Raw genomic sequence first — 26400 nt, forward strand, 5'->3', positions numbered from 1 at the left:
CAACCGGCGTGCACTACTCTTCTTCCTCGTCTTCCAACCCTAGCCGCCATTGTCGCAGACGCCGCGCAAATAACCACCGCTCCCACGCACCCCACCGACGGGATGGCGCACAACGACGAGGTCGGCGGCAGCGGTGGCAGCATGCTCCGCTCGATGCAACTTACCTACAATGAGATGGATGTACTGTACTGGCAGCGCATCCGCGTGCCAGTACAGTACAACCTGCCGCACGGGTGGCACGTCTCCAACACAGTCTTCACCGTGCCACCGCCGCCACCGGCAGGACCAGAGATGCGCGCCCTCATCAACGAACGGCGGAAGCGTATGACGCCAGTGGAGAGGAACTTGCCGGCGAACACGCTCAACAGCCCAGCGTGGCCGTGGCGATTCGAAGATGAGCGCGTCATCGAGCTCGCGTGGGCGGCCGGCCTCGCGAACGGCCTCTTCAACAACGTCGGTCGCCGTGCCTGGTGGCACGGCCGCGACATCGACGCCACGCTGCAGCGGTATGGCTACCGCCAGCGCGCCCGCGGCGACCCGCCGCGCGTCCCACTTTACTTCCCGCAGGCATGGCACGAGTTTCTAGTTTATTTATTTTGATATATGTAACCAGAGTGAATTTAAAAATTCCTTAAATTTTGCACAACAATTTTTCTTAGCCATGTCGATGGGTCCACCAGACGGAATCATCTGAAGAATTCAGCGCTATTCTTGCCTATGTCGATGGGTTCTTGGCTCAGCTGTTAGAGTCTTCACCGCAGCAAATTCCTTGGAACGATCTAATAGTGGTAACACCTCTGACCCAGATATTGTACCAGAACCTTTGCCAATTCCCCATGCGCCAAAGCAACAACACACTGATGAGTTTGATAAACTTGATCCATACAACCGAGCGAGAAAGGCTGAGGGAGGAAGGCTACTAATTTAGCTGAAGACGGTCCCAACATTAGGTCTCAGGACGTGTACTTAAACCTTGTCGAATGGATCAGTTTTCCGGTGGATAGACATACTGCAGTTTCAGTTGGTTCAGATGGAGAACGTAAAAAAATAAAACAGTACAATCCTAGTAACTCGTTGTTAATTCTTTGGCATCAGCGTGAGATCACCTAGTACTATATGCTAATTATATGGTAGGTGAATCATAATAACCCCATACACCAGCATGGTTGACTGGCTGTTGCCGTCTCCGATACAAATACATCTCCGGTTAACACATACGTGTTTGGATCAGAACACGATTGATTTTGGCTTGCCGTCTCCAATATAAACACTTGTGTTTCCGATCACGATTGATTTTGGCTCTGCCGATCGGGTGTAGGCCGCTGGTTTTTCCTGGACGTACGACGTACGGTCCGATCTTGGGCAAGGGCTGCTGGAAGATGTTGGGCCTAAAAAATTCTTTAGCCCCGTTTGTGACACCAGGCAGTCACCTATTGCAATTTAATAGTAAAGATTAAATATAGAAAATGATTTTATATATTTTTATACCTAGTTCATGTTCTCTGTCCGAAGTCAGTTTTGCGTAGTGTTCACTAAAACAAACATTATTAACCTTTTCATACGAAGTCTGTTTTATGTATGGCCATTTAAATTGTTCAAAATACACGTACATCTAAATGCAATCACTAAAAAACAAAATAGGGCGTCTGCCTTGCCTTGCTCTAAAGGGAGCTTCGCCCCTGCCAACCAATGTAATGCTGCCAGAAAGTTCTACCGAGTACGGATAGCTACACCGTTACTCTCGGGGAGGATTGTCAAGTCCACAATCAGCTGCGAGGATTGTCAAATCCACAGCCAGCTGCATGGTCGCTAATCAACCGAGCAACTACCGTACGTATTTGCTGCCAATTTTTCTCCGCCCGGCTATCTTCGTTGGTGACTTAGCTGGGGTATCTTCGTTGAAAAGTAGATCGTCCGACTTTTCTCTGCACGTTTTCCACACCCGCCAACTATAAATAAGAACGTTGCAAGCTCGGCCACTACAGCAAACAGAACAAGTACAAGTGTGTACAAACAGGAGATCGAAACAATGGCTACATCCACGTCGGCGCTCATCCTCCTGCTGGCTGTGTCATTCGCCGCCGGCGCCAACGCGACGTCCTTCAGCATCACCAACCAGTGCCCCTTCACCGTGTGGCCGGCGGCGAGGCCAGTGGGCGGTGGTAGGCAGCTGAACAGCGGCGAGACGTGGAACCTCGATATCCCCGCGGGCACCAGCACGGCCACGATCTGGGGCCGCACGGGTTGCAACTTCAACGGCAACTCCGGCCGCTGCGCAACCGGCGACTGTAACGGCGCGCTTGCGTGCGCCCTGTCTGGGCAGCCTCCGCTGACGCTGGCGGAGTTCACACTCGGCGGCGAGTTTGACTCCTATGATATCTCCGTCATAGACGGGTTCAACATCGGCATGGGCTTCTCTTGCAGTACCGGCGTCGCGCTGCAGTGCCGGGACTCTCGCTGCCCCGACGCGTACCAGCAGCCCAACGACGTCAAGACCAAAACCTGCAGGGGCAACAGGAGCTTCCGGATCGTCTTCTGCCCATGATAACTTACAGGGCTTCCGGGTCGTCTTCTGCCCACCATAAGTCTACTTCCTATTATGAGAGTCATATGCATGTATGTATATGTATACGACCATGAGTGGAACAATCGGTGCACACACGGGTGCCCAATAAAGTCGATGAATAAAGGTGAAGAATATTTGTGTCTACTATTAAAACAGCATACAATATTAATTTGCTGCTCTCCATTTTGGTGCAATTGGAATGAGTAGGCTACGGCGTATGAGAAAAGAGAGGATCGATGCTATAGAATTTTGTTTTGAAAATATATAGGCTACAGGCCAGCTGGTAGAAAACTTTCAACGATTCTTGGCGAAAACATATACACATTTGCATCAACGAGGAAACCGCCTTATTATGACAAAAGACTATTGTTTTGTATACCCAGAGACATCGTTCTTGCGTTGATACACACCAAGATCCCTGCTGACAACCAAGTTTCAAATTTACCTCATTGTTAAAAATATTTTAAAACAATTTAAGGTAGTTTAACACCGAAGGTATGCGTGGATGAGAAATGTTGATGTTTATGAAAAGCTTGCATGGGGTAACACAAACTGATTACCATTGGTTTTGGAAATAATATCAAGTGAAACTCAGAACTTTAATCTCTTGGGGCAAACCTGCATCACCAGCGCCGTCTGGTCGGAGTCTCGGTCTCTCAGCAGCGTCTGTAGAGATGGCTAGCCAGTCTGACAACCCCTGCTATGATTTGTCTAGCTTGTAGACCAGCCGGAGTCTCGGTCTCTTGGTGGTGTAAATAACAGCGACCATTCAGCCTTCCGAATTGTACTTCTGTTGGCTTGGCTAACCTAGCCCGTTCAATAATGTAATTTTCTTATACCTACGATCCATCAATGCATGAAAAATGAATGGATTGATCCAACCAGTTTCACATGCATTGTCGTGTCGTCCCACCGAGTCTTGGGCACACGGAAGCTCGATTAGAACATGAAACCTAAAGTGATGTGGGCGTCAAAGTTTATCAATCGTGCGGTGAGCAATCTATCCGATTAAAGCTACCTTTTGTTTGGAGCATGCACTCTTCTTTGGAAATATTTCCAATTAAATCTGGCAAAAAAAAGTGCTTAGCACGTTTAAATAATTTGGAGAGTCCACATGGTTTAAAACAAAACTATGGGCACGTCTCTTCTACGTATAAACCGTGTCAAACGGACTTATAAAGTTAGGTAATTAATAATTTTTTATTACGGAGTAAATCATATCTAACTGCTAAAGTAATTTAGATGACGTGGTTTAATCGTGGTGGTTCTATAAATATATGTATATTTCTTTTAGTATATTAGGGTCAATAATTAATATCTGAAATCACATGGTTTTCCGTTGCATATGTGCACTTAGCATAATGTCTCCAAGCTCATTTGTCCTCAGTTTTCATGCTGGGGTGATCCCATCGCCATGTTCTGCTGCGAGTTGTTAATGTTTGATTTGTGCGAAAGGACTCACATACGGCAAGGCAAATCTAGAGAGTCCTAGAGATGCACGTCTAGACAGACTTGTCGTTTTAATTTAGGACTCCTTTTTCTTTTCCGTCTGACGTGATTTAACTTCCATATTTGGTAGAAATGCTTGTTATTGAACGTGTCAAACGTAGTTACGTGAATATTAGTTTTTTGTTAAATCATAGCCGTAAATTATAGATTTAACAGTTAAAATAATTCTGATGATGTGGATTAACGTGTGTCTCTATTTTAGATCCATGTATTGTGCTTTTAGTATATAACTAGCAAGGCGGCCCTCGGAAATCCGAGGGATCTATACTCATCAATTATTTAGTCTATTTGTTCTTTGATTATATATATAATCTTATATATTCATACTGTGTCACAATGTATTAATATATGATACAGTTCTGTAACCACCGAATAAATTGTGAATAAAATATGAGAATTGCATATAACATCTCTAATCATATTTTTTTTCATGCAAATAATCATTGTGTTATTTAAAAAAATGATACTTATTGTGATAGGTTTAGTTTTTATATGATATTATATTTCAATTTTAAAATTTTCTATTCAATGTTAATAGATGACCCATTTAAGAAACTGAGTATTTTATCATTTCAAGTTGTGTGTAATCTATAGACTTTTATAAGGATCTAATTCTATTAATAAGGCGTATTATATCAACAAAAAAATCAATGGCACTGCATTTTAATATAGTATTGTTGCTCGATCCCTAGTGGTCGCCTATTGTAATAAATGTTTCTTTTATGGCCATATATGGTAATTTTGTAATCATTCGTTGATGATATAGACCAAATGTTCAATTCACCTAGGACAGAAAATAGGATATTAGTCCCTCGTTTGATATATTAACATTCAAATTTGTAAAGATTTTTTTCTTATATTCAATTTTTCTTTTTCTAGAGTGCAGATGCACTCTTGAATCGAAACCTTTAGTTTATTCTTTTAGAACCCGTGTATCCATATTTTCCAATCTGTACTTTCATTAGCAATATTTAGTTATATATTTTATTTTTATGTACCGGTGCATGTACACAAATACCGCCGCTTATAATAACCTACGATGCAAGTATTCATTATTCGTACCATGTCCTAGCTTGTACTTCCGCCGTCCATATATAGATCAAAATGTTTGTCTAGATTTGGATATATCAATACACTAAATAGTGCCTATGTACATCTAAATTTTGACAAACCTAAAATATATATTTATTAACAGAGGTAGTAGATTATTTCATCCCAACACACGTCCTAGTTCAAGGTGTAGGAGTATGTGATTTTCCTAAATTCTGTGATCTAGTCCAAACAATTCAAATTGGTAGTTGGCCAACGTCCTGCGTGAACTTTTTTGAAGTCGTGTTTTACATGGACTACCCTATCACGCTAGGTTTTTTTCACCAATTGCCAATTCGGAGGATTACTCTATCATGCGGGTTTGTCTTTACGGATCGCTAATTCCAAGTGCTTCGGGCGTAGCCAATTTTTTTGAAAAAAGTTTTGTTACGTGTCCATCTTGAATGCTCACCTAGGTAACAATAATTTTAGTATATTTGTTGATGGTTACCTACATGACATGCTATATATTATTATAGTTCGTGTAACATTTTTAGGTTTTAAATCTTAACCGTTAAAATTAAGGTCAAAAGATCAAATAATTTCAGTATATATGGATTAATATGGTGTCTCAAAAAGAAGTGTATATTGCGTTTAATATATAATAGATAAATAGATGTAAGACTTTAGATCCAACTATTAAATAAAATAATTATCATTTAATAAATGCAGATTTTTATATTGGAAAGCAGAGTCTTAGAGATATACCTCTATCCAAGCTCATCTTTTTTCTTCTTCTTAGGACTCCTTTTTTTTGCACGCGATTTCCTTCCATATTTGACGCATATGCTTATTATTAAACGTGTCAAACATAGTTACACAGTTACGTTGTTAAATCCTATCCTTAAGTTATAGATCTAACAGTTAAAATAATTCCTATGATGTAGATTAACGTGGTGCCTCTATTTTAGACCTCTGCATTGTGCAACGTGGTTCACTTCTCGTCCTTGAACTTTTGAGGAATTTCACTTTTCATCCTAAAATTTATTTTTAGTTTAGAATGGACCTTGAACTCTCTGAATAGTTCACTTTTCATCCTTTTTTGGTTCAATTGATATAATCGCTGATATGGAAAGAAGAAATAATCAACCAACCAAATTGTTTTTGAACTAGACCAAGCCCAAGCTAGTTGAGATGTCGAACCCAATAACTTAATAAAAAATTGAAACCCTTGTGTCCCCGAACCAGTCTCTCTCTCTCTCTCTCTCTCTCTCTCTCTCTCTCTCTCTCTCTCTCTCCAAATTCATTTGAAACGTTGCACCAATGCACCACAAAGGCCTGCTTGCTTTGCCTATCAACATCGTCCTGCCTCTCTACCCATGCAGTGTTGCCTTGAGTTTTCTGGAGGAGATATGCCCTAGAGGCAATAATAAAGTGGTTATTATTTATATCTTTATGTTTATGATAAATGTTTATATATCATGCTATAATTGTATTAACCGAAACATTAGTACATGTGTGATATGTAGACAAACAAAGAGTCCCTAGTATGCCTCTTAAACTAGCTTGTTGATTAATGGATGATTAGTTTCATAATCATGAACATTGGATGTTATTAATAACAAGGTTATATCATTGTATGAATGATGTAATGGACACACCCAATTAAGCGTAGCATAAGATCTCGTCATTAAGTTATTTGCTATAAGCTTTCGATACATAGTTACCTAGTCCTTATGATCATGAGATCATGTAAATCACTTATACCGGAAAGGTACTTTGATTACACCAAACGCCACTGCGTAAATGGGTGGTTATAAAGGTGGGATTAAGTATCCGGAAAGTATGAGTTGAGGCATATGGATCAACAAAGGATTTGTCCATCCCGATGACGGATAGATATACTCTGGGCCCTCTCGGTGGAATGTCGTCTAATGTCTTGCAAGCATATGAATAAGTTCATAAGAGACCACATACCACGATACGAGTAAAGAGTACTTGTCAGGAGACGAGGTTGAACAAGGTACAGAGTGATACCGAAGATCAAACCTCGGACAAGTAAAATATCGCGTGACAAAGGGAATTGGTATCGTATGTGAATGGTTCATTTGATCACTAAAGTCATCGTTGAATATGTGGGAGCCATTATGGATCTCCAGATCCCGCTATTGGTTATTGGTCGGAGTGAGTACTCAACCATGTCCGCATAGTTCACGAACCGTAGGGTGACACACTTAAAGTTGGATGTTGAAATGGTAGAACTTGAATATGGAATGGAGTTCGAATATTTGTTTGGAGTCCCGGATGAGATCCCGGACATCACGAGGAGTTCTGGAATGGTCCGGAGAATAAGATTCATATATAGGATGTCATTTTATGTGATTTAAAATGATCCGGAAGGTTCTATGGAAGGTTCTAGAAGGTTCTAGAAAAGTCCGGAAAAAACCACCAAGGAAGGTGGAGTCCCTCCGGGACTCCACCTCCATGGCCGGCCAACCCTAGAGGGGGAGGAGTCCCAAGTGGACTCCCCCTATGGGGGCCGGCCACCCTCCCACATGGAAGGGGGGAATCCCACCCCAAGTGGGATTCCCACCTTGGGTAGGTTTCCCTATCACATGGAAGGTTTTGGGTTCGGGTCTTATTCGGAGACTTGTAGTCCAACACTTGGGGCTTCCACCTATATAATGAGGGGCCAAGGGGAGGGGGCCGGCCACCCCAAGACCCAACCTGGCCGCCCCCCTTGAGTGGCCGGCTACCCCCTCCCAAACCCTAGCCGCCCCCCCCTCTCCTCCATAAGCTCCCGCACGCTTAGCGAAGCTCCGCCGGAGTTCTCCACCGCCACCGACACCACTCCGTCGTGCTATCGGATTCAAGAGGAGCTACTACTTCTGCTGCCCGCTGGAACGGGAGGTGGACGTCGTCTTCATCAACAACCGAACGTGTGACCGAGTACGGAGGTGCTGCCCGTTCGTGGCGCCGGTGATCAAGATCTTCTACGCGCTTTTGCAAGCGGCAAGTGAACGTCTACCACAGCAACAAGAGCCTCATCTTGTAGGCTTTGGAATCTCTTTAAGGGTGAGACTCGATAAACCCCTCGTTGCTACCGTCTTCTAGATTGCATCTTGGCTTGGATTGCGTGTTCGCGGTAGGAATTTTTTTGTATTCTATGCAACGTTATCCTACAGTGGTATCAGAGCCGTGTCTATGCATAGATGGTTGCACGAGTAGAACACAATGGTTTTGTGGGCGTTGATGCTCTTGTTATCCCTTAGTTTGAGTACTTTGCATCTTTGTGGCATAGTGGGATGAAGCGGCTCGGACTAACTTTACATGACCGCGTTCATGAGACTTGTTCCTCGTTCGACATGCAACTTGTATTGCATAAGAGGCTTTGCGGGTGTCTGTCTCTCCTACTATAGTGAAGATTCAATTTACTCTTCTATTGAAAACATTAGTATCAACGTTGTGGTTCATGTTCGTAGGTAGATTAGATCTCTCTCGAAAATCCTAAACCACTTAAAATATGCAAACCAAATTAGAGACGTCTAACTTGTTTTTGCAGGGTTTGGTGATGTGATATGGCCATAATGTGATGATGAATATGTATGAGATGATCATTATTGTATTGTGGCAACCGGCAGGAGCCTTATGGTTGTCTTTAAATTTCATGTTGAGTAGTATTTCAAAGTAGTTGTAATAGTTGCTACATGGAGGACAATCATGAAGACGGCGCCATTGACCTTGACGCTACGCCGACGATGATGGAGATCATGCCCGAAGATGATGGAGATCATGTCCGTGCTTTGGAGATGAAGATCAAAGGCGCAAAGACAAAAGGGCCATATCATATCACATATGAACTGCATGTGATGTTAATCCTTTTATGCATCTTATTTTGCTTAGATCGCGACGGTAGCATTATAAGATGATCCCTCACTAAAATCTCAAGATAATAAAGTGTTCATCCTTAGTAGCACCGTTGCCAAGACTTGTCGTTTCGAAGCGTCTCGTGATGATCGGGTGTGATAGAATCAACAAGTGCATACAATGGGTGCAAGACAGTTTTGCACATGCGGATACTAAGGTGGCCTTGATGAGCCTAGCATGTACAGACATGGTCTCGGAACACGTGATACCGAAAGGTAGAGCATGCATCATATGGTTGATATGATGAACACTTTGAGTGTTCGCCATTGAAATCACACCTTGTCTCGTGATGATCGGACTTAGGTGCGGTGGATTTGGTTCGTGTGATCACTAAGACAATGCGAGGGATATTGTTTTGAGTGGGAGTTCACCTAGATTGTTAATTATGTTGAATTAAAATTTGAACTCAATTTGTCATAAACTTAGTCTAAACTTTTGCAAATATATGTTGTAGAGATGGCGTCCCCAATCAATTTTAACCAGTTCCTAGAGAAAGAAAAACTTAAGAGCAACGGTAGCAACTTCACCGACTGGTTCCGTCATGTGAGGATCTTCCTCTCTCGGCGGAAATCTGCAATATGTGCTTGATGCACCGCTAGGTGACCCTCCTGCAGAAACCGAAACCGATGAAGTAAAAGTTGTTTACGAGACTCGGAAAACTCGGTACTCTCAAGTTCGATGTGCCATCCCGTGCGATGCAGGAATCCGATCTTCAAAAACGTTTTGAGCACCACGATCCTCATGAGTTGATGAAAGAGCTGAAAGCTATTTTTGAGACTCGTGCGGCCGTGGAGTGCTATGAAGCATTGAAATATTTCTTCAGCTGTATGATGGAAGAAGGCAGCTCCGTTAGTGAGCACATGCTCGCCATGACCGGGCATGCGAAGAAACTCAGTGACTTGGGAATAGTGATTCCTAACAGACTGGGGATTAATCGTGTCCTTCAATCACTGCCACCAAGTTACAAGAACTTTGTGATGAACTACAATATGCAGAACATGAACAAGGAGTTACCTGAACTCTTTGGCATGCTAAAATCTGCTGAGATTGAGATCAAGAAAGAGCACCAAGTGTTGATGGTCAACAAGACCACCAGTTTCAAGAAACAGGGCAAGTCTAAGGGAAAATTCAAGAAGGGTGGCAAGAAAGCTGCCACGCCTCCTATGAAACCTAAGAACGGCCCTAAGCCTGATGCTGAGTGCTATTACTGCAAGGAGAAGGGACACTGGAAGCGTAATTGCTCCAAGTATCTGGCTGATCCAAGAGCGGCCTTGTCAAGAAGAAGAAAGAAGGTATATCTGATATACATGTTATAGATGTTTATCTCACCGGTTCTCGTTCTAGTACACTGGTATTTGATACTGGTTCGGTTGCTCATATTTGTAACTCAAACAGAACTAAAGAATAAACGAAGACTACTGAAAGATGAAGTGACGATGCGCGTTGGAAACGGATCCAAAGTCGATGTGATCGCTGTCGGCACACTTCCTCTACATCTACCTTTGGGATTAGTTTTAAGCCTAAATAATTGTTATTTTGTACCCGCGTTGAGCATGAACATTATATCTGGATCTTGTTTAATGCAAGACGGTTATTCATTCAAGTCTGAGAATAATGGTTGTTCTATTTTTATGAATAATATCTTTTATGGTCGAGCACCAGAAAAGAATGGCTTATTTCTATTAGATCTCGATAGTAGTGATACGCATATACATAACATTGATGCTAAGCGAATTAAATTGAATGATAATTCTACTTATATGTGGCAATCGCTGCCTTGGTCATATTGGAGTGAAACGCATGAAGAAACTCCATACCGATGGATTACTTGAATCACTTGACTTTGAGTCACTTGATAGATGCGAAGCATGTCTAATGGGTAAAATGACTAAGACTCCATTTTCTGGTATCATGGAGCGAGCTACTGACTTATTGGAAATCATACATACCGATGTATGCGGACCAATGAGCGTAGCATCGCGCGGTGGTTATCGTTATGTTCTAACCTTCACAGATGATCTGAGTAGATATGGGTATATCTATTTCATGAAACATAAATCCGAAACTTTCGAGAAGTTTAAGGAATTCCAAAGTGAAGTAGAAAATCAACGTAACAAGAAGATTAAATTTCTACGATCTGATCGTGGAGGTGAATATCTGAGTTATGAGTTTGGCATACATTTAAAGAAATGCGGAATACTTTCACAATTGACACCGCCGGGAACACCTCAACGAAACGGTGTGTCCGAACGTCGTAATCGAACTCTCTTAGATATGGTTCGTTCTATGATGTCTCTTACTGATTTGCCGTTATCATTTTGGAGTTATGCATTAGAGACAGCCGCATTCACTTTAAATAGAGCACCATCAAAATCCGTAGAAACGACACCGTATGAATTATGGTTTAAGCTGTCGTTCCTGAAAGTTTGGGGTTGCGAAGCCTATGTAAAGAATTTACAACCGGACAAGCTAGAACCCAAAGCGGAGAAATGCGTCTTCATAGGATACCCTAAGGAAACTATAGGGTACACTTTCTATCACATATCCGAAGGCAAAATCTTTGTTGCTAAGAACGGAACCTTTCTTGAGAAAGAATTTCTCACTAAAGAAGTGACTGGAAGAAAAGTAGAACTCGATGAGATTGATGAATCTATACTCGTTGATCAGAGTAGCGCAGTACCGAAAGTTGTACCTGTACCGCCTACACCGGCAACAGAGGAAGCTAATGATAATGATCATGAAACTTCGAACGAGGAAACTACTGAACCTCGCAGATCGACAAGGGAGCGTGCCACTCCTGATTGGTATGATCCTTGTCTAAATGTCATGATTGTGGATAACAATGATGAGGACCCTGCGACGTATGAAGAAGCGATGATGAGCCCAGATTCCAACAAATGGCAAGAAGCCATGAAATCCGAAATGGGATCCATGTATGATAACAAAGTATGGACTTTGGTAGACTTACCTGATAGCCGAAAGGCTGTCGAGAATAAATGGATTTTCAAGAGAAAAACAGATGCTGATGGTAATATTACTGTCTATAAAGCTCGACTTGTCGCAAAGGGTTTCCGACAAATTCAAGGAGTTGACTACGATGAGACTTTCTCACCTGTAGCGAAGCTAAAATCTGTGAGGATTTTGTTAGCAATAGCTGCATTTTTCGATTATGAGATTTGGCAGATGGATGTCAAAACGGCGTTCCTTAATGGAGACATTGAGGAAGAGTTATATATGGTACAACCCAAAGGTTTTGTCGATCCTAAAAATGCTGACAAAGTATGCAAACTTCAGCGTTCAATCTATGGACTGAAGCAAGCATCAAGAAGTTGGAACCGACGCTTTGATAAAGTGATCAAAGACTTCGGGTTTATACAAAGGTCATGGAGAGGCCTGTATTTACAAGAAAGTGAGTGGGAGCTCTGTAGCATTCCTGATATTATATGTAGATGACATATTATTGATCGGGAATGATATAGAACTATTAAGCAGTGTAAAAGGTTATTTGAATAATAGTTTTTCAATGAAAGACCTTGGTGAAGCATCGTATATATTAGGCATCAAGATTTATAGAGATAGCTCAAGACGCCTAATAGGGCTATCACAGAGTACATATCTGGACAAGATTCTAAAGAAGTTTAGAATGGATGCAAGTAAGAAAGGGTTCTTACCTATGTTACCAGGCAAGGTCTTGAGTAAGACTCAAGGACCGGCTACGGCAGAAGAAAGAGAAATGATGAGTAATATCCCCTATGCCTCGGCAGTAGGATCTATCATGTATGCCATGCTATGTACTAGACCGGATATAGCACATCTTTATTAGTTTGACTAGCAGATATCAAAGTGATCCAGGAATGGAACACTGGACAGCGGTCAAGAATATCCTGAAGTACTTGAAAAGAACTAAGGATATGTTTCTTTGTTATGGAGGTGACCAAGAGCTCGTTGTAAGTGGTTACACCGATGCAAGTTGGAACACTGATCCTGATGACTCTAAGTCACGATGGGTATGTGTTTATATTGAATGGTGCTGCAGTAAGCTGGGCAAGCTCGAAGCAGTGCACGGTGGCGAAGTCTTCAACAGAATCAGAGTACATAGCGGCTTCAGAGGCTTCATCAGAAGCGGTATGGATGAAGAGGTTCATTGTAGAGCTCGGTGTGGTTCCTAGTGCATTGGACCCATTAATCATCTACTGTGATAACATGGGTGCCATCGCCAATGCACAAGAGCCAAGGTCACACAGGAGGCTGAAGCATATCAAGCTGCGTTACCACTCGATTCGCGAGTACATCGAAGATGGAGAAGTAAAGATTTGGAAAGTACACACTGATCTGAATGTAGCAGATCCGTTGACTAAAGCTCTCCCTAGGGCAAAGCATGACCAACACCAGAATGCCATGGGTGTTAGGTATATTACAATGTAATCTAGATTATTGACTCTAGTGCAAGTGGGAGACTGAAGGCGATATGCCCTAGAGGCAATAATAAAGTGGTTATTATTTATATCTTTATGTTTATGATAAATGTTTATATATCATGCTATAATTGTATTAACCGAAACATTAGTACATGTGTGATATGTAGACAAACAAAAAGTCCCTAGTATGCCTCTTAAACTAGCTTGTTGATTAATGGATGATTAGTTTCATAATCATGAACATTGGATGTTATTAATAACAAGGTTATATCATTGTATGAATGATGTAATGGACACACCCAATTAAGCGTAGCATAAGATCTCGTCATTAAGTTATTTGCTATAAGCTTTCGATACATAGTTACCTAGTCCTTATGACCATGAGATCATGTAAATCACTTATACCGGAAAGGTACTTTGATTACACCAAACGCCACTGCGTAAATGGGTGGTTATAAAGGTGGGATTAAGTATCCGGAAAGTATTTGTTGAGGCATATGGATCAACAGTGGGATTTGTCCATCCCGATGACGGATAGATATACTCTGGGCCCTCTCGGTGGAATGTCGTCTAATATCTTGCAAGCATATGAATAAGTTCATAAGAGACCACATACCACGGTACGAGTAAAGAGTACTTGTCAGGAGACGAGGTTGAACAAGGTATAGAGTGATACCGAAGATCAAACCTCGGACAAGTAAAATATCGCGTGACAAAGGGAATTGGTATCGTATGTGAATGGTTCATTCGATCACTAAAGTCATCGTTGAATATGTGGGAGCCATTATGGATCTCCAGATCCCGCTATTGGTTATTGGTCGGAGTGAGTACTCAACCATGTCCGCATAGTTCACGAACCGTAGGGTGACACACTTAAAGTTGGATGTTGAAATGGTAGAACTTGAATATGGAATGGAGTTCGAATATTTGTTCGGAGTCCCGGATGAGATCCCGGACATCACGAGGAGTTCCGGAATGGTCCGGAGAATAAGATTCATATATAGGATGTCATTTTATGTGATTTAAAATGATCCGGAAGGTTCTATGGAAGGTTCTAGAAGGTTCTAGAAAAGTCCGGAAGAAACCACCAAGGAAGGTGGAGTCCCGGAGGGACTCCACCTCCATGGCCGGCCAACCCTAGAGGGGGAGGAGTCCCAAGTGGACTCCCCCTATGGGGGCCGGCCACCCTCCCACATGGAAGGGGGTAATCCCACCCCAAGTGGGATTCCCACCTTGGGTAGGTTTCCCTATCACATGGAAGGTTTTGGGTTCGGGTCTTATTCGGAGACTTGTAGTCCAACACTTGGGGCTTCCACCTATATAATAAGGGGCCAAGGGGAGGGGGCCGGCCACCCCAAGACCACAACCTGGCCGCCCCCCTTGAGTGGCCGGCCACCCCCTCCCAAACCCTAGCCGCCCCCCTCTCCTCCATAAGCTCCCGCACGCTTAGCGAAGCTCCGCCGGAGTTCTCCACCGCCACCGACACCACGCCGTCGTGCTGCCGGATTCAAAAGGAGCTACTACTTCCGCTGCCCGCTGGAACGGGAGGTGGACGTCGTCTTCATCAACAACCGAACGTGTGACCGAGTACGGAGGTGCTGCCCGTTCGTGGCGCCGGTGATCAAGATCTTCTACGCGCTTTTGCAAGCGGCAAGTGAACGTCTACCGCAGCAACAAGAGCCTCATCTTGTAGGCTTTGGAATCTCTTCAAGGGTGAGACTCGATAAACCCCTCGTTGCTACCGTCTTCTAGATTGCATCTTGGCTTGGATTGCGTGTTCGCGGTAGGAAAATTTTTGTTTTCTATGCAACGTTATCCTACATTTTCTGCCACCCGTGGCAGTATAATTGCCTAGCTCAATTGGAATATGGACTAAAAGTGAACCATTCTTAGAGTTTAAGGGTCGTTTTAAACCAAACAAAAGTTCTAGGACCAAAAGTAAATATATTGACATGTTGGCCTCCATCTCATGGGCCCAAACATCATCTTGTCAGGTAGAGAAGTCTCCGGCTGCAAGCAAAACTGGTCCACTAAAGCACGCAGTTAAGATGTCGACGGCCAGAAGCCATAGCCAGTCTCCGGCTGTGCGTTTTCCAGGCCAGCACCATGAGTTGTACTAGATTCAGGCATTCAGCCCCTTGTGCTGAGGTCGCTCAAGAACCGGACAATGACACGTAGTTTTCTGCTGCGTTCCATCGCTGTAGCTTTTCTCCTCTTTCTTTATTATTTACATCGTGGTTAACTGGTTACAACTGAATCCTAAAACCGTGGACTTTCTAAATTCCATCAATTTATTGATAATCATCAACATCAGTACAAAGAGATCCAAACATAACAAAAATTACAAATAGATCATTGGACCACCTAGCAACGACTATAAATACTAGCGTGAGCCGAAGACGCGGCGCCATCCTCGCCCCTCCATCACTGGAACCCAACAAAGCTTGTCGTACGGACCAGAGCAGCAACCATCGCCAACGATAACACCATAGATCGGAAGAGACTGACCTAAAACTATACCATCGAACAAGAAAACCAACCAGATTCCAGGAGATCCGCCGAACACATGAATCCATGCGCCCTCCGCCGACGCTAAACGCACCACCGGAGCGAGTATAGGACAAGGAGGACCTTATTCTAATTCTAGGATGTAGCCACCGTCTCACCATCCCAAAGAAGACACTAAAAATAAACTAAACGAAGAACGGAAACCTTCCCGTTAGCGAGAGGCCACGGTCCGCCACGCCTCCATGGCCCCAAGGCCACTGAAGGCAGAGCAAACCGGCAGCATCGCCGGTGAGAGAGATGAAACCCTAGATGGTTGTTAAGGTTGACGATCACCTCGTGTATCTTCCTTGCCCATACCTACATCCCCTCAATCTTAGCCACTAAGCACTGTCACAGTCGCTAGATTCGTGTGCTTTCCCACAAACCGCATCCTATGCAACGGACAAAGACTAGACCAAGTCACGTACAAGCACTTCCTAACTCAAAACTAAATTCAGATAACACTACACTAACCAAACCCAGCGACAGGCTTAACTAAAGATAATAACAATTTACACCCCTTTCAAATATACTTGGAATATATGCATCAACATATAGTGCCTACACGGGTAACAGAATATGTGATTTGGCGTATTGCTAACAAGAAAAATCATAGGTAAAACCTATATACTCATAAATCATTATGCCTTGTTGTCCATTTGGTGTACGCGATTTGAATCTTGGTTAGCCTCAGGACCACATCACTTATCTTTATCCTGTCTTTAGGCGAGTCCTTGGTGCAGAGCAAACCAATTTCTATTATGGGCGCCAGAAAGTTATCGTGCAGCTCATACCATGAAGAGGATCTGTGTAGTAGCCGGGTATCCACGGCATGGATAAGCTCTGCAGGAAATAACTGTTGAACCCATCGCCTAAGGGTCAAGTCTCCGACAAACATAGCATCTTCAGGCTTCCTTCCGGTGAAAACTTCAAGGAGCATTATACCGTAGCTGAACACGTCACTCTTTCTTGATGCTTTTCCGTATGATCCATACTCTACACAAGGAAAAAAACAAATATAAGTCAAAACATGATTGATCAGTCCAAAAAAAGAATTGGGTATATTTAACGACCATAACTAGTGTTAATTAATTAGGTACCTGTTTGACGCGGTCGTTGAGCTATCATTTCCTTGTAGTAGCCTTGCAATGCCAAAGTCCGCCACATGTGCGATCATGTCCTCGTCAAATAAAACATTGCTTGGCTTCAGATCGCAATGCAAAACCACTTCATGATATCCATGGTGCAGATACTCCAAGGCCATTGACACATCGAGCATAACACCTACCCTCTCATGGAACCCAATTTGCCTTTCTCTCAAGTGGGAGTGGTGCAGCAGCGTGTCTAAGCTTCCATTTGGCATGTACTGTAACACCAATGCTCTGAAGTCCATGTTAGAGCATGCGTTGATTATCTGTATGAGGTTACGGTGTCGCGCCATGCGAAGCACACGACACTCGGCGTCAAAGCTTCTAGTGGTGTGCTCGGATCGCATGTCGAGAACCTTCACTGCAACTACCAAGCCGTTGCTTAGTTGGCCCCTGAACACTTTTCCAAATCCTCCTGAACCGAGCATGTTGTCTTCATTAAAATTATCGGTGGCGCGAACAAGCTCAAGATGAGAAATTAATTGATGGTCTACTTGTTGGACATATGCCTAAGATACAATAATAAAATGGTTATTATTATATCTTTGTTTTTATGATAAATGTTTGCATCCCATGCTATAATTGTATTAACCGGAAACATTAATACTTGTGTGTTTTGTAAACATAAAAGAGTCCCTAGTAAGCCTCTTGTTAAACTAGCTTGTTGATTAATAGATGATCATAGTTTCATGATCATGAACATTGGATGTTATTAATAACAAGATCATATCATTAGGTGAATGATGTGATGGACATACACCCATAGTAAGCTTAGCATATGATCAAGTCATTAAGTTTGTTTTGCTTCAAGCTTTAAGATACATAGTAACCTAATCCTTCGACCATGAGATCATGTTAATCACCTACACCGGATGGATGCTTTAATGACATCAAACACTACTTCATAAATGGGTAGTTATAAAAGTGGCATTAAGTATTCGGAAAGTATAGGTTGAAGCACGTGGATCAATAGTGGGATTTGTCCATCAAAATGACGGATAGATATACTCTGGACCCTCTCAGTGGAATGCCATCCAATTAGCTTGCAAGCATGTGACTAGGTCACAAGGGATGTCATATCACGGTACGAGTAAAGAGTACTTATCGGAGACGAGGTTGAACTAGGTATAGAGATACCGACGATCAAAACCTCGGATAAGTAAAGTATCGCGCGACAAAGGGAATCGTTATTTTATGTGAATGGTTCTTTCGATCAAGAAGTCATCGTTGAATATGTGGGAGCTATTATGGATCTCCAGGTCCCGCTATTAGTTATTGATCGTAGAAGTGTCTCGATCATGTCCGCATAGTTCGCGAACGTAGGGTGACGCACTTAAGGTTTTGATGTTGTTTTAAGTAGATATGGAATATGGAATGGAGTTCAAATGTTGTTCAGAGTCTCGGATGAGATCCAGGACATCACGAGGAGTTCCGGAATGGTCCGAAGAATAAGATTCATATATACGAAGTCACATTCCAAGTTTGGGAATGGTCCGGTGCATTTATGGAAGGCACTAGAAGGTTCTAGAAACATCCGGAATAAATCACTACGGAAGGAGGAGTCCCGGATGGACTCCACCAACCCTAGCCAGCCAACCAAGAGGGGAGGTGGAGTCCATGGTGGACTTGATGTCTACTCACACTTCTTTTCACCAGAGATGTGTTGGGCCTCCAAGAGCAGAGGTTTGTAGAACAGCAGCAAGTTTCCCTTAAGTGAATCACCCAAGGTTTATCAAACTCAGGGAGGAAGAGGTCAAACATATCCCTCTCAAGCAACCCTGCAATCACGATACAAGAAGTCTCTTGTGTCCCCAACACGCCTAATACACTTGTCAGATGTATAGGTTCACTAGTTCGGTGAAGAGATAGTGAAATACAAATGATATGGATGTATATGAGTGATAATAGCAATCTGAAATAAAGATGGCAGCGAGTAAACATGCAGTGGAACAGTAAATAAACGAAGATTCGATGTTCGGAAACAAGGCCTAGGGATCATACTTTCACTAGTGGACACTCTCAACATTGATCACATAACTGAAACTACTCTACACTCTCTTGTTGGATGACAAACACCATTAATTGTGTAGGGCTACAAGAGCACCTCACGGAGTTAACAAGCTCCACAACATTCGATGTTCATATTTAAGTAACCTTAGAGTGCATGATAGACCAACGCAATTATACCGAGTACTAACATAGCATGCACACCGTCACCGACAGACTATGAAAGGGGGAATAGATCACATCAATACTATCATAGTAATAGTTAACTTCATAATCTACAAGAGATCACAATCATAGCTTATACCAAGTACAACATGATGCACACACTATCAACATTACATCATGGAGGAGGAATAGACTACTTTAATAACATCACTAGAGTAGCATAAAGATGATATTCAACTAGATCACAAAGAGATAGATGAACCACATAGCTACGGTAGAGCCCTCAGCCCCGGGGAGAACTACTCCCTCCTCATCATGGGAGACAGCGGCGGCGATGAAGATGGCGGTGGTGTCGATGGAGATGCCTTCCGGGGGCAATTCCCCGTCGCGGCGGCGTGCCGGAACAGAGACTTCTGTCCCCCGAATCTTGGCTTCACGATGGCAGCGGCTCTGGAAGGTTTCTCGTACCGTGGCTTATTCCTTTAGGGTTTTCGCGATGGAGACCTTAAGTAGGCGGAAGGGCAGCCTCGGAGGGGCCCTGGTGGGGCCACACCATAGGGGGGCGCGCCCCACCCCTTGGTCGCGCTGCCCTAGCATGTGGGCCCCCTGGCTCCTTTCTGGCCCCTCTTCGGTGCTCTGGAAGCTTCCGAGAAAAATAAGATGTTGGGCGTTGATTTCGTCCAATTCCGAGAATATTTCCTGTGTAAGATTTCTGAAACCAAAAACAGCAGAAAACAGGAACTGGCACTTCGGCATATTGTCAATAGGTTAGTTCCGGAAAATGCATCAAAACGATATAAAGTGTGAACAAAACATGTAGGTATTGTCATAAAACAAGCATGGAACATCATAAATTATAGATACGTTGGAGACATATCAGCATCCCCAAGATTAGTTCCTACTCGCCCTCGAGTAGGTAAACGATAACAAGGATAATTTCTGAAGTGACATGCTACTTACATAATCTTGATCATACTTTTGTAAAGCATATGAGATGAATGCAGCGATTCGAAGCAATGGTAAAGACAATGAGTAAACAACTGAACCATATAGCAAAGACTTTTCATGAATAGTACTTTCAAGACAAGCATCAATAAGTCTTGCATAAGAGTTAACTCATAAAGCAATAAATTCAAAGTAGAGCCATTGAAGCAACACAAAGGAACATTTAAGTTTCAGCAGTTGCTTTCAACTTTCAACATACATATCTCATGGATAATTGTCAACATAAAGTAATATGATGAATACAAATAAGCAAGTATGTAAGAATCAATGCACAGTTAACACAAGTGTTTGCTTCTAAGATAGAAAGAACTGGGTAAACTGACTCAACATAAGAGTAAAAGAATGGCCCTTCGCAAAGGGAAGCATGGATTGCTATATTTGTGCTAGAGCTTTTATTTTGAAAACATAGAAACAATTTTGTCAACGGTAGTAATAAAGCATATGTGTTATGTATAAGATATCCTATAAGTTGCAAGCCTCATGCATAGATTACCAATAGTGCCCGCACCTTGTCCTAATTAGCTTGGATTTACATGGATTATCATTGCATAACATATGTTTTAACCAAGTATCTGTTGCGGTCAGAAACCCACCGGCGAGCAGCGACGGGCAACACAGGAGAGCCGGGAGGCTCCCAGGACTACGGCTGGCCCTAGTCCCTCCGAGCGACGGCCCGCAAAGACTCCGGCACGCACGTCCGATGCTGGTGCAAGGGCGTGCCACCTGACCTATACCTGGTCAGGAAGGTGATGGAGATGCCTCTCTTAGTTTCCTGCATGGCATACACGTAAACATTAAATACGAGCCTCGATCGGCTCTCAGGTTGTCCTGTGAATCGGCTCAAAGAGCCGATCCACCCATGATTCGCACGAGGTGTACGAATATATGGTGGTCCTGCTTGATCAGAATAAAGCTAAAGCGATCTACTACGATTTAGGGTTTTCACCGCATAATCGGAACGTCCTACTCGTGATTGAGCCTCGCGGCCACGCACGGTGTTCGTAAGCCGATCCTAGACAAGGCCTAAAAACCAACACGAGGTTGATCCCCGGAACATCCTGTCTAGGGCTAGCAAACTACACCCTACGCGCCGCTGGATCCTTCAACCCTTTGTAAGGCCTAACTATGCAGATATTAAACTAATCCTTGAAGAACAAGGAGCAACCATAACGGATCGGATCTACCAAATAATGATCAAGCGGGGTGCCGCTCCTACACCTAAGATAGGTGTAAGGGCGGCTAGACGTCTCAGGGTTGCACTACGACAGCATATGATACGAAGAACAATGCTAACCCTAACACGTCTAAGATAACTACGTTGCTCGCCATCAAAAAGGCTTCAGTACGAGCAACGCATGAACAGCGAATAAACTTGTACTGCCTAGATCGCAAGATGCGATCTAGGCAGCATGATGCTTACCCGGAAGAAACCCTCGAGACAAGGGAGTTGGCGATGCGCCTAGATTGGTTTGTGGTGAACGTGATTGTTGTTTATTTCATAAACCCTAGATACATATTTATAGTCCGTAGACTTTCTAACGTGGGAATAATCCCAACCGTGCATGAGCCAAACTCTATCTAATCGATACGTATCCTACTATATTACAGATACACGGGCCAACTAGCCCAAACTTTGCATATAAGGCCGATTCACGTATATTCTTCCATGTATATTCTTCAAGCCCATCTTGATCGCGGCCCACCTCTAATTCGGTCAAATTCTGGTGATAACAGTATCACAAAGGGGTACCTCTATGCCGCCTGTACAAAGGTCTAAGGAGAAAGCTCGCATTGGATTTCTCGCTTTTGATTATTCTACACTTAGACATCCATACCGGGACAACATAGACAACAGATAATGTACTCCTATTTAATGCATAAGCATTCAACAACAGATAATATTCTCATAAGAGATTGAGGATTGTTGTCCAAACTGAAACTTCCACCATGGATCATGGCTTTAGTTAGCGGCCCAATGTTCTTCTCTAACAATATGCATACTCAAACCGTTCAACTCATGATAAATCACCCTTACTTCAGACAAGACGAATATGCATAGCAACTCACATGATATTCAACAAAGTTAAATAGTTGATGGCGTGCCCAGGAACGTGGTTATCGCTCAACAAGCAACTTATTAAGAAATAAGATACATAAGTACATATTCAATAACACAATAGTTTTTAAGCTATTTTTCCCATGAGCTATATATTGCAAAGACAAAGATTGGAATTTTAAATGTAGCACTCAAGCAATTTACTTTGGAATGGCAGAGAAATACCATGTGGTAGGTAGGTATGGTGGACACAAATGGCATAGTTTTTGGCTCAAGGATTTGGATGCACGAGAAGTATCCCTGTCAATACAAGGCTTAGGCTAGCAAGGTTGTTTGAAGCAAACACAAGTATAAACCGGTATAGCAAAACTTACATAAGAACATATTGCAATCATTATAAGACTCTACATTGTCTTCCTTGTTGTTCAAACACCTCACCAGAAAATATTTAGACTCTAGAGAGACCAATCATGCAAACCAAATTTTAACAAGCTCTATGTAGTTCTTCATTAATAGGTGAAAAGTACATGATGCAAGAGCTTAAACATGATCTATTGAGCAAAACAATTGCCAAGTATCAGATTATTTAAGACATTATACCAATTACCACATGCAACATTTTCTATTTCCAACCAAATAACAATGAACGAAGCAGTTTTCAACATTCGCCATGAACATTAAAAGTAAAGCTAAGAACACCAGTGTTCATGTGAACAAGCGGAGCGTGTCTCTCTCCCACACAAGCATGATTTTATTTAGAGAATGAAAATAACAAAAAAAAAAGCTCACAGACGCTCCAAGTAAATCACATAAGATGTGACGGAATAAAAATATAGTTTCACTAGAGGTGACCTGATAAGTTGTCGATGAAGAAGGGGATGCCTTGGGCATCCCCAAGCTTAGATGCTTGAGTCTTCTTGAAATATGCAGGGATGAACCACGGGGGCATCCCCAAGCTTAGACTTTTCACTCTTCTTGATCATATATCATCCTCCTCTCTTGACCCTTGAAAACTTCCTTCACACCAAACTCAATATAAACTCATTAGATGGTTAGTGCATAATCAAAAATTCACATGTTCAGAGGTGACACAATCATTCTTAACACTTTTGTACATTGCCCAAGGCTACTGAAAGTTAATGGAACAAAGAAATCCATCCAACACAGCAAAAGAGGCAATGCGAAATGAAAGGCAGAATCTATCAAAACAGAACAGTCCGTAAAAACGAATTTTTCTGGGGCACTTAACTTGCTCAGATGAAAATGCTCAAATTGAATGAAAGTTGCGTACATATCTGAGGATCACGCACGTAAATTGGCAGATTTTTCTGAGTTACCTACAGAGAACCCTGCCCAAATTCGTGACAGACAGAAATCTGTTTCTGCGCAGTAATCCAAATCTAGTATCAACCCTACTATCAAAGACTTTACTTGGCACAAAAATGCAATAAAATAAAGATAAGGAGAGGTTGCTACAGTAGTAACAACTTCCAAGACTCAAATATAAAACAAAAGTACTATAGTAAAATAAAAACACGGGTTATCTCCCAAGAAGTGCTTTCTTTATAGCCATTAAGATGGGCTCAGTAATTTTAATGATGCACTCCCAAGAACTAGTAGTTGAAGCAAAAGAGAGCATCAAAAAGAAAATTCAAAACACATTTAAGTCTAACCCACTTCCTATGAAAAGGAATCTTGTACACAAATAAATTCATGAGGAGCAAAGTGACAAGCATAGAAAGATAAAACAAGTGTAACTTCAAAAATTTCAGCATATAGAGAGGTGTTTTAGTAACATGAAAATTTCTACAACCATATTTTCCTCTCTCATAAAGATTTTCAGTAGCATTATGAACAAACTCAACAATATAACTATCAAATGAAACATTCTTATCATGAGATTCATGCATAAAACTATTACTACTCCCAACAGAAGCATAGTCATTCTTATTAATTGTAGTGGGAGCAAATTCGACAAAGTAGCTATCATTATTATTCTCATCAAGTGTAGGAGGCATAGTATAATCATAATAAAATTTATCCTCCATAGTAGGCGGCACCAAAATACCACTATCATTATAATCATCATAAATAGGAGGCAAAGTATCATCAAAGAAAATTTTCTCCTCAATGCTTGGGGGACTAAAAATATCATGCTCATCAAAACCAGCTTCCCCAAGCTTACAATTTTCCATAGTATTAGCAACAATGGTGTTCAAAGCGTTCATACTAATATCATTACTACTAGCATGCAAATAAGGTTCCATAGGTTTTTTAATTTTCGCATCAAACAATCCATATCTTAACTCAGGAAATAGATTAAAAAGCTCACTGTTATTTTCCATTATGCCTAACTAGTGAAAAACAAGAAACAAAAAGATGCAATTGCAGGATCTAAAGGAAATAGCTTCGAGCACTCACACACCGGCAACAATGCTAGGAAATAGCTTAGTAGTCGGAGGATGTGAATACCTTTTACCTTACCTCCCCGGCAACGGCGCCAGAAAATAGCTTGATGTCTACTCACACTTCTTTTCCTGTAGACAGTGTTGGGCGTCCAAGAGCAGAGGTTTGTAGAACAGCAGCAAGTTTCCATTAAGTGAATCACCCAAGGTTTATCGAACTCAGGGAGGAAGAGGTCAAAGATATCCCTCTCAAGCAACCCTGCAATCACGATACAAGAAGTCTCTTGTGTCCCCAACACACCTAATACACTTATCAGATGTATAGGTGCACTAGTTCGGCGAAGAGATAGTGAAATACAAGTGATATGGATGTATATGAGTGGTAATAGCAATCTGAAATAAAGATGGCAGCGAGTAAACATGCAGTGGAACAATAAATAAACGGAGATTCGATGTTCGGAAACAAGGCCTAGGGATCATACTTTCACTAGTGGACACTCTCAACATTGATCACATAACTGAAACTACTCTACACTCTCTTGTTGGATGACAAACACCATTAATTGTGTAGGGATACAAGAGCACCTCAATGCCGGAGTTAACAAGCTCCACAACATTCGATGTTCATATTTAAGTAACCTTAGAGTGCATGATAGACCAACGCAATTATACCGAGTACTAACATAGCATGCACACCGTCACCGACAGACAATGAAAGGGGGAATAGATCACATCAATACTATCATAGTAATAGTTAACTTCATAATCTACAAGAGATCAAAATCATAGCTTATACCAAGTACTACATGATGCACACACTATCAACATTACAACATGGAGGAGGAATAGACTACTTTAATAACATCACTAGAGTAGCACATAGATGATATTCAACTAGATCACAAAGAGAGAGATGAACCACATAGCTACGGTAGAGCCCTCAGCCCCGGGGGAGAACTACTCCCTCCTCATCATGGGAGACAGCGGCGGCGATGAAGATGGCGGTGGTGTCGATGGAGATGCCTTCCGGGGGCAATTCCCCGTCCCGGCGGCGTGCCGGAACAGAGACTTCTGTCCCCCGAATCTTGGCTTCGCGATGGCGGCGGCTCTGGAAGGTTTCTCGTACCGTGGCTTATTCCTTTAGGGTTTTCGCGACGGAGACCTTAAGTAGGCGGAAGGGCAGCCTCAGAGGGGCCCTGGTGGGGCCACACCATAGGGGGGCACGCCCCACCCCTTGGTCGTGCCGCCTTGGCGTGTGGGCCCCCCTGGCTCCTCTATGGCCCCTATTCGGTGCTCTGGAAGCTTCCGGGAAAAATAAGATGTTGGGCGTTGATTTCATCCAATTCCGAGAATATTTCCTGTGTAAGATTTCTGAAACCAAAAACAGCAGAAAACATGAACTGGCACTTCGGCATATTGTCAATAGGTTAGTTCCGGAAAATGCATCAAAACGATATAAAGTGTGAACAAAACATGTAGGTATTGTCATAAAACAAGCATGGAACATCAGAAATTATAGATACGTTGGAGACGTATCAGGACTCCACCTCCTTGGATGGCCAAGCATCAAGGAAAGGGAGCAATCCCACTTGACCTAGGTTTTCCTTTATGGTAAGTT

General features: G+C 42.5%; 1 protein-coding gene across 1 annotated transcript; it reads left to right on the forward strand.

Moving 5' to 3' along the window:
- The first annotated feature begins 1965 nt into the window (after positions 1 to 1965).
- Positions 1966 to 2749, forward strand: LOC127298949 (thaumatin-like pathogenesis-related protein 1). Its single transcript, XM_051328818.2, has one exon. The coding sequence runs from the start codon at positions 2030 to 2032 to the stop codon at positions 2543 to 2545; it is 516 nt and encodes a 171-aa protein (XP_051184778.1). The 5' UTR covers positions 1966 to 2029; the 3' UTR covers positions 2546 to 2749.
- The last annotated feature ends 23651 nt before the right edge of the window (positions 2750 to 26400 follow it).

Source organism: Lolium perenne, chromosome 5 (assembly GCF_019359855.2).
Source record: "Lolium perenne isolate Kyuss_39 chromosome 5, Kyuss_2.0, whole genome shotgun sequence".
Lineage (NCBI taxonomy): Eukaryota > Viridiplantae > Streptophyta > Magnoliopsida > Poales > Poaceae > Lolium > Lolium perenne.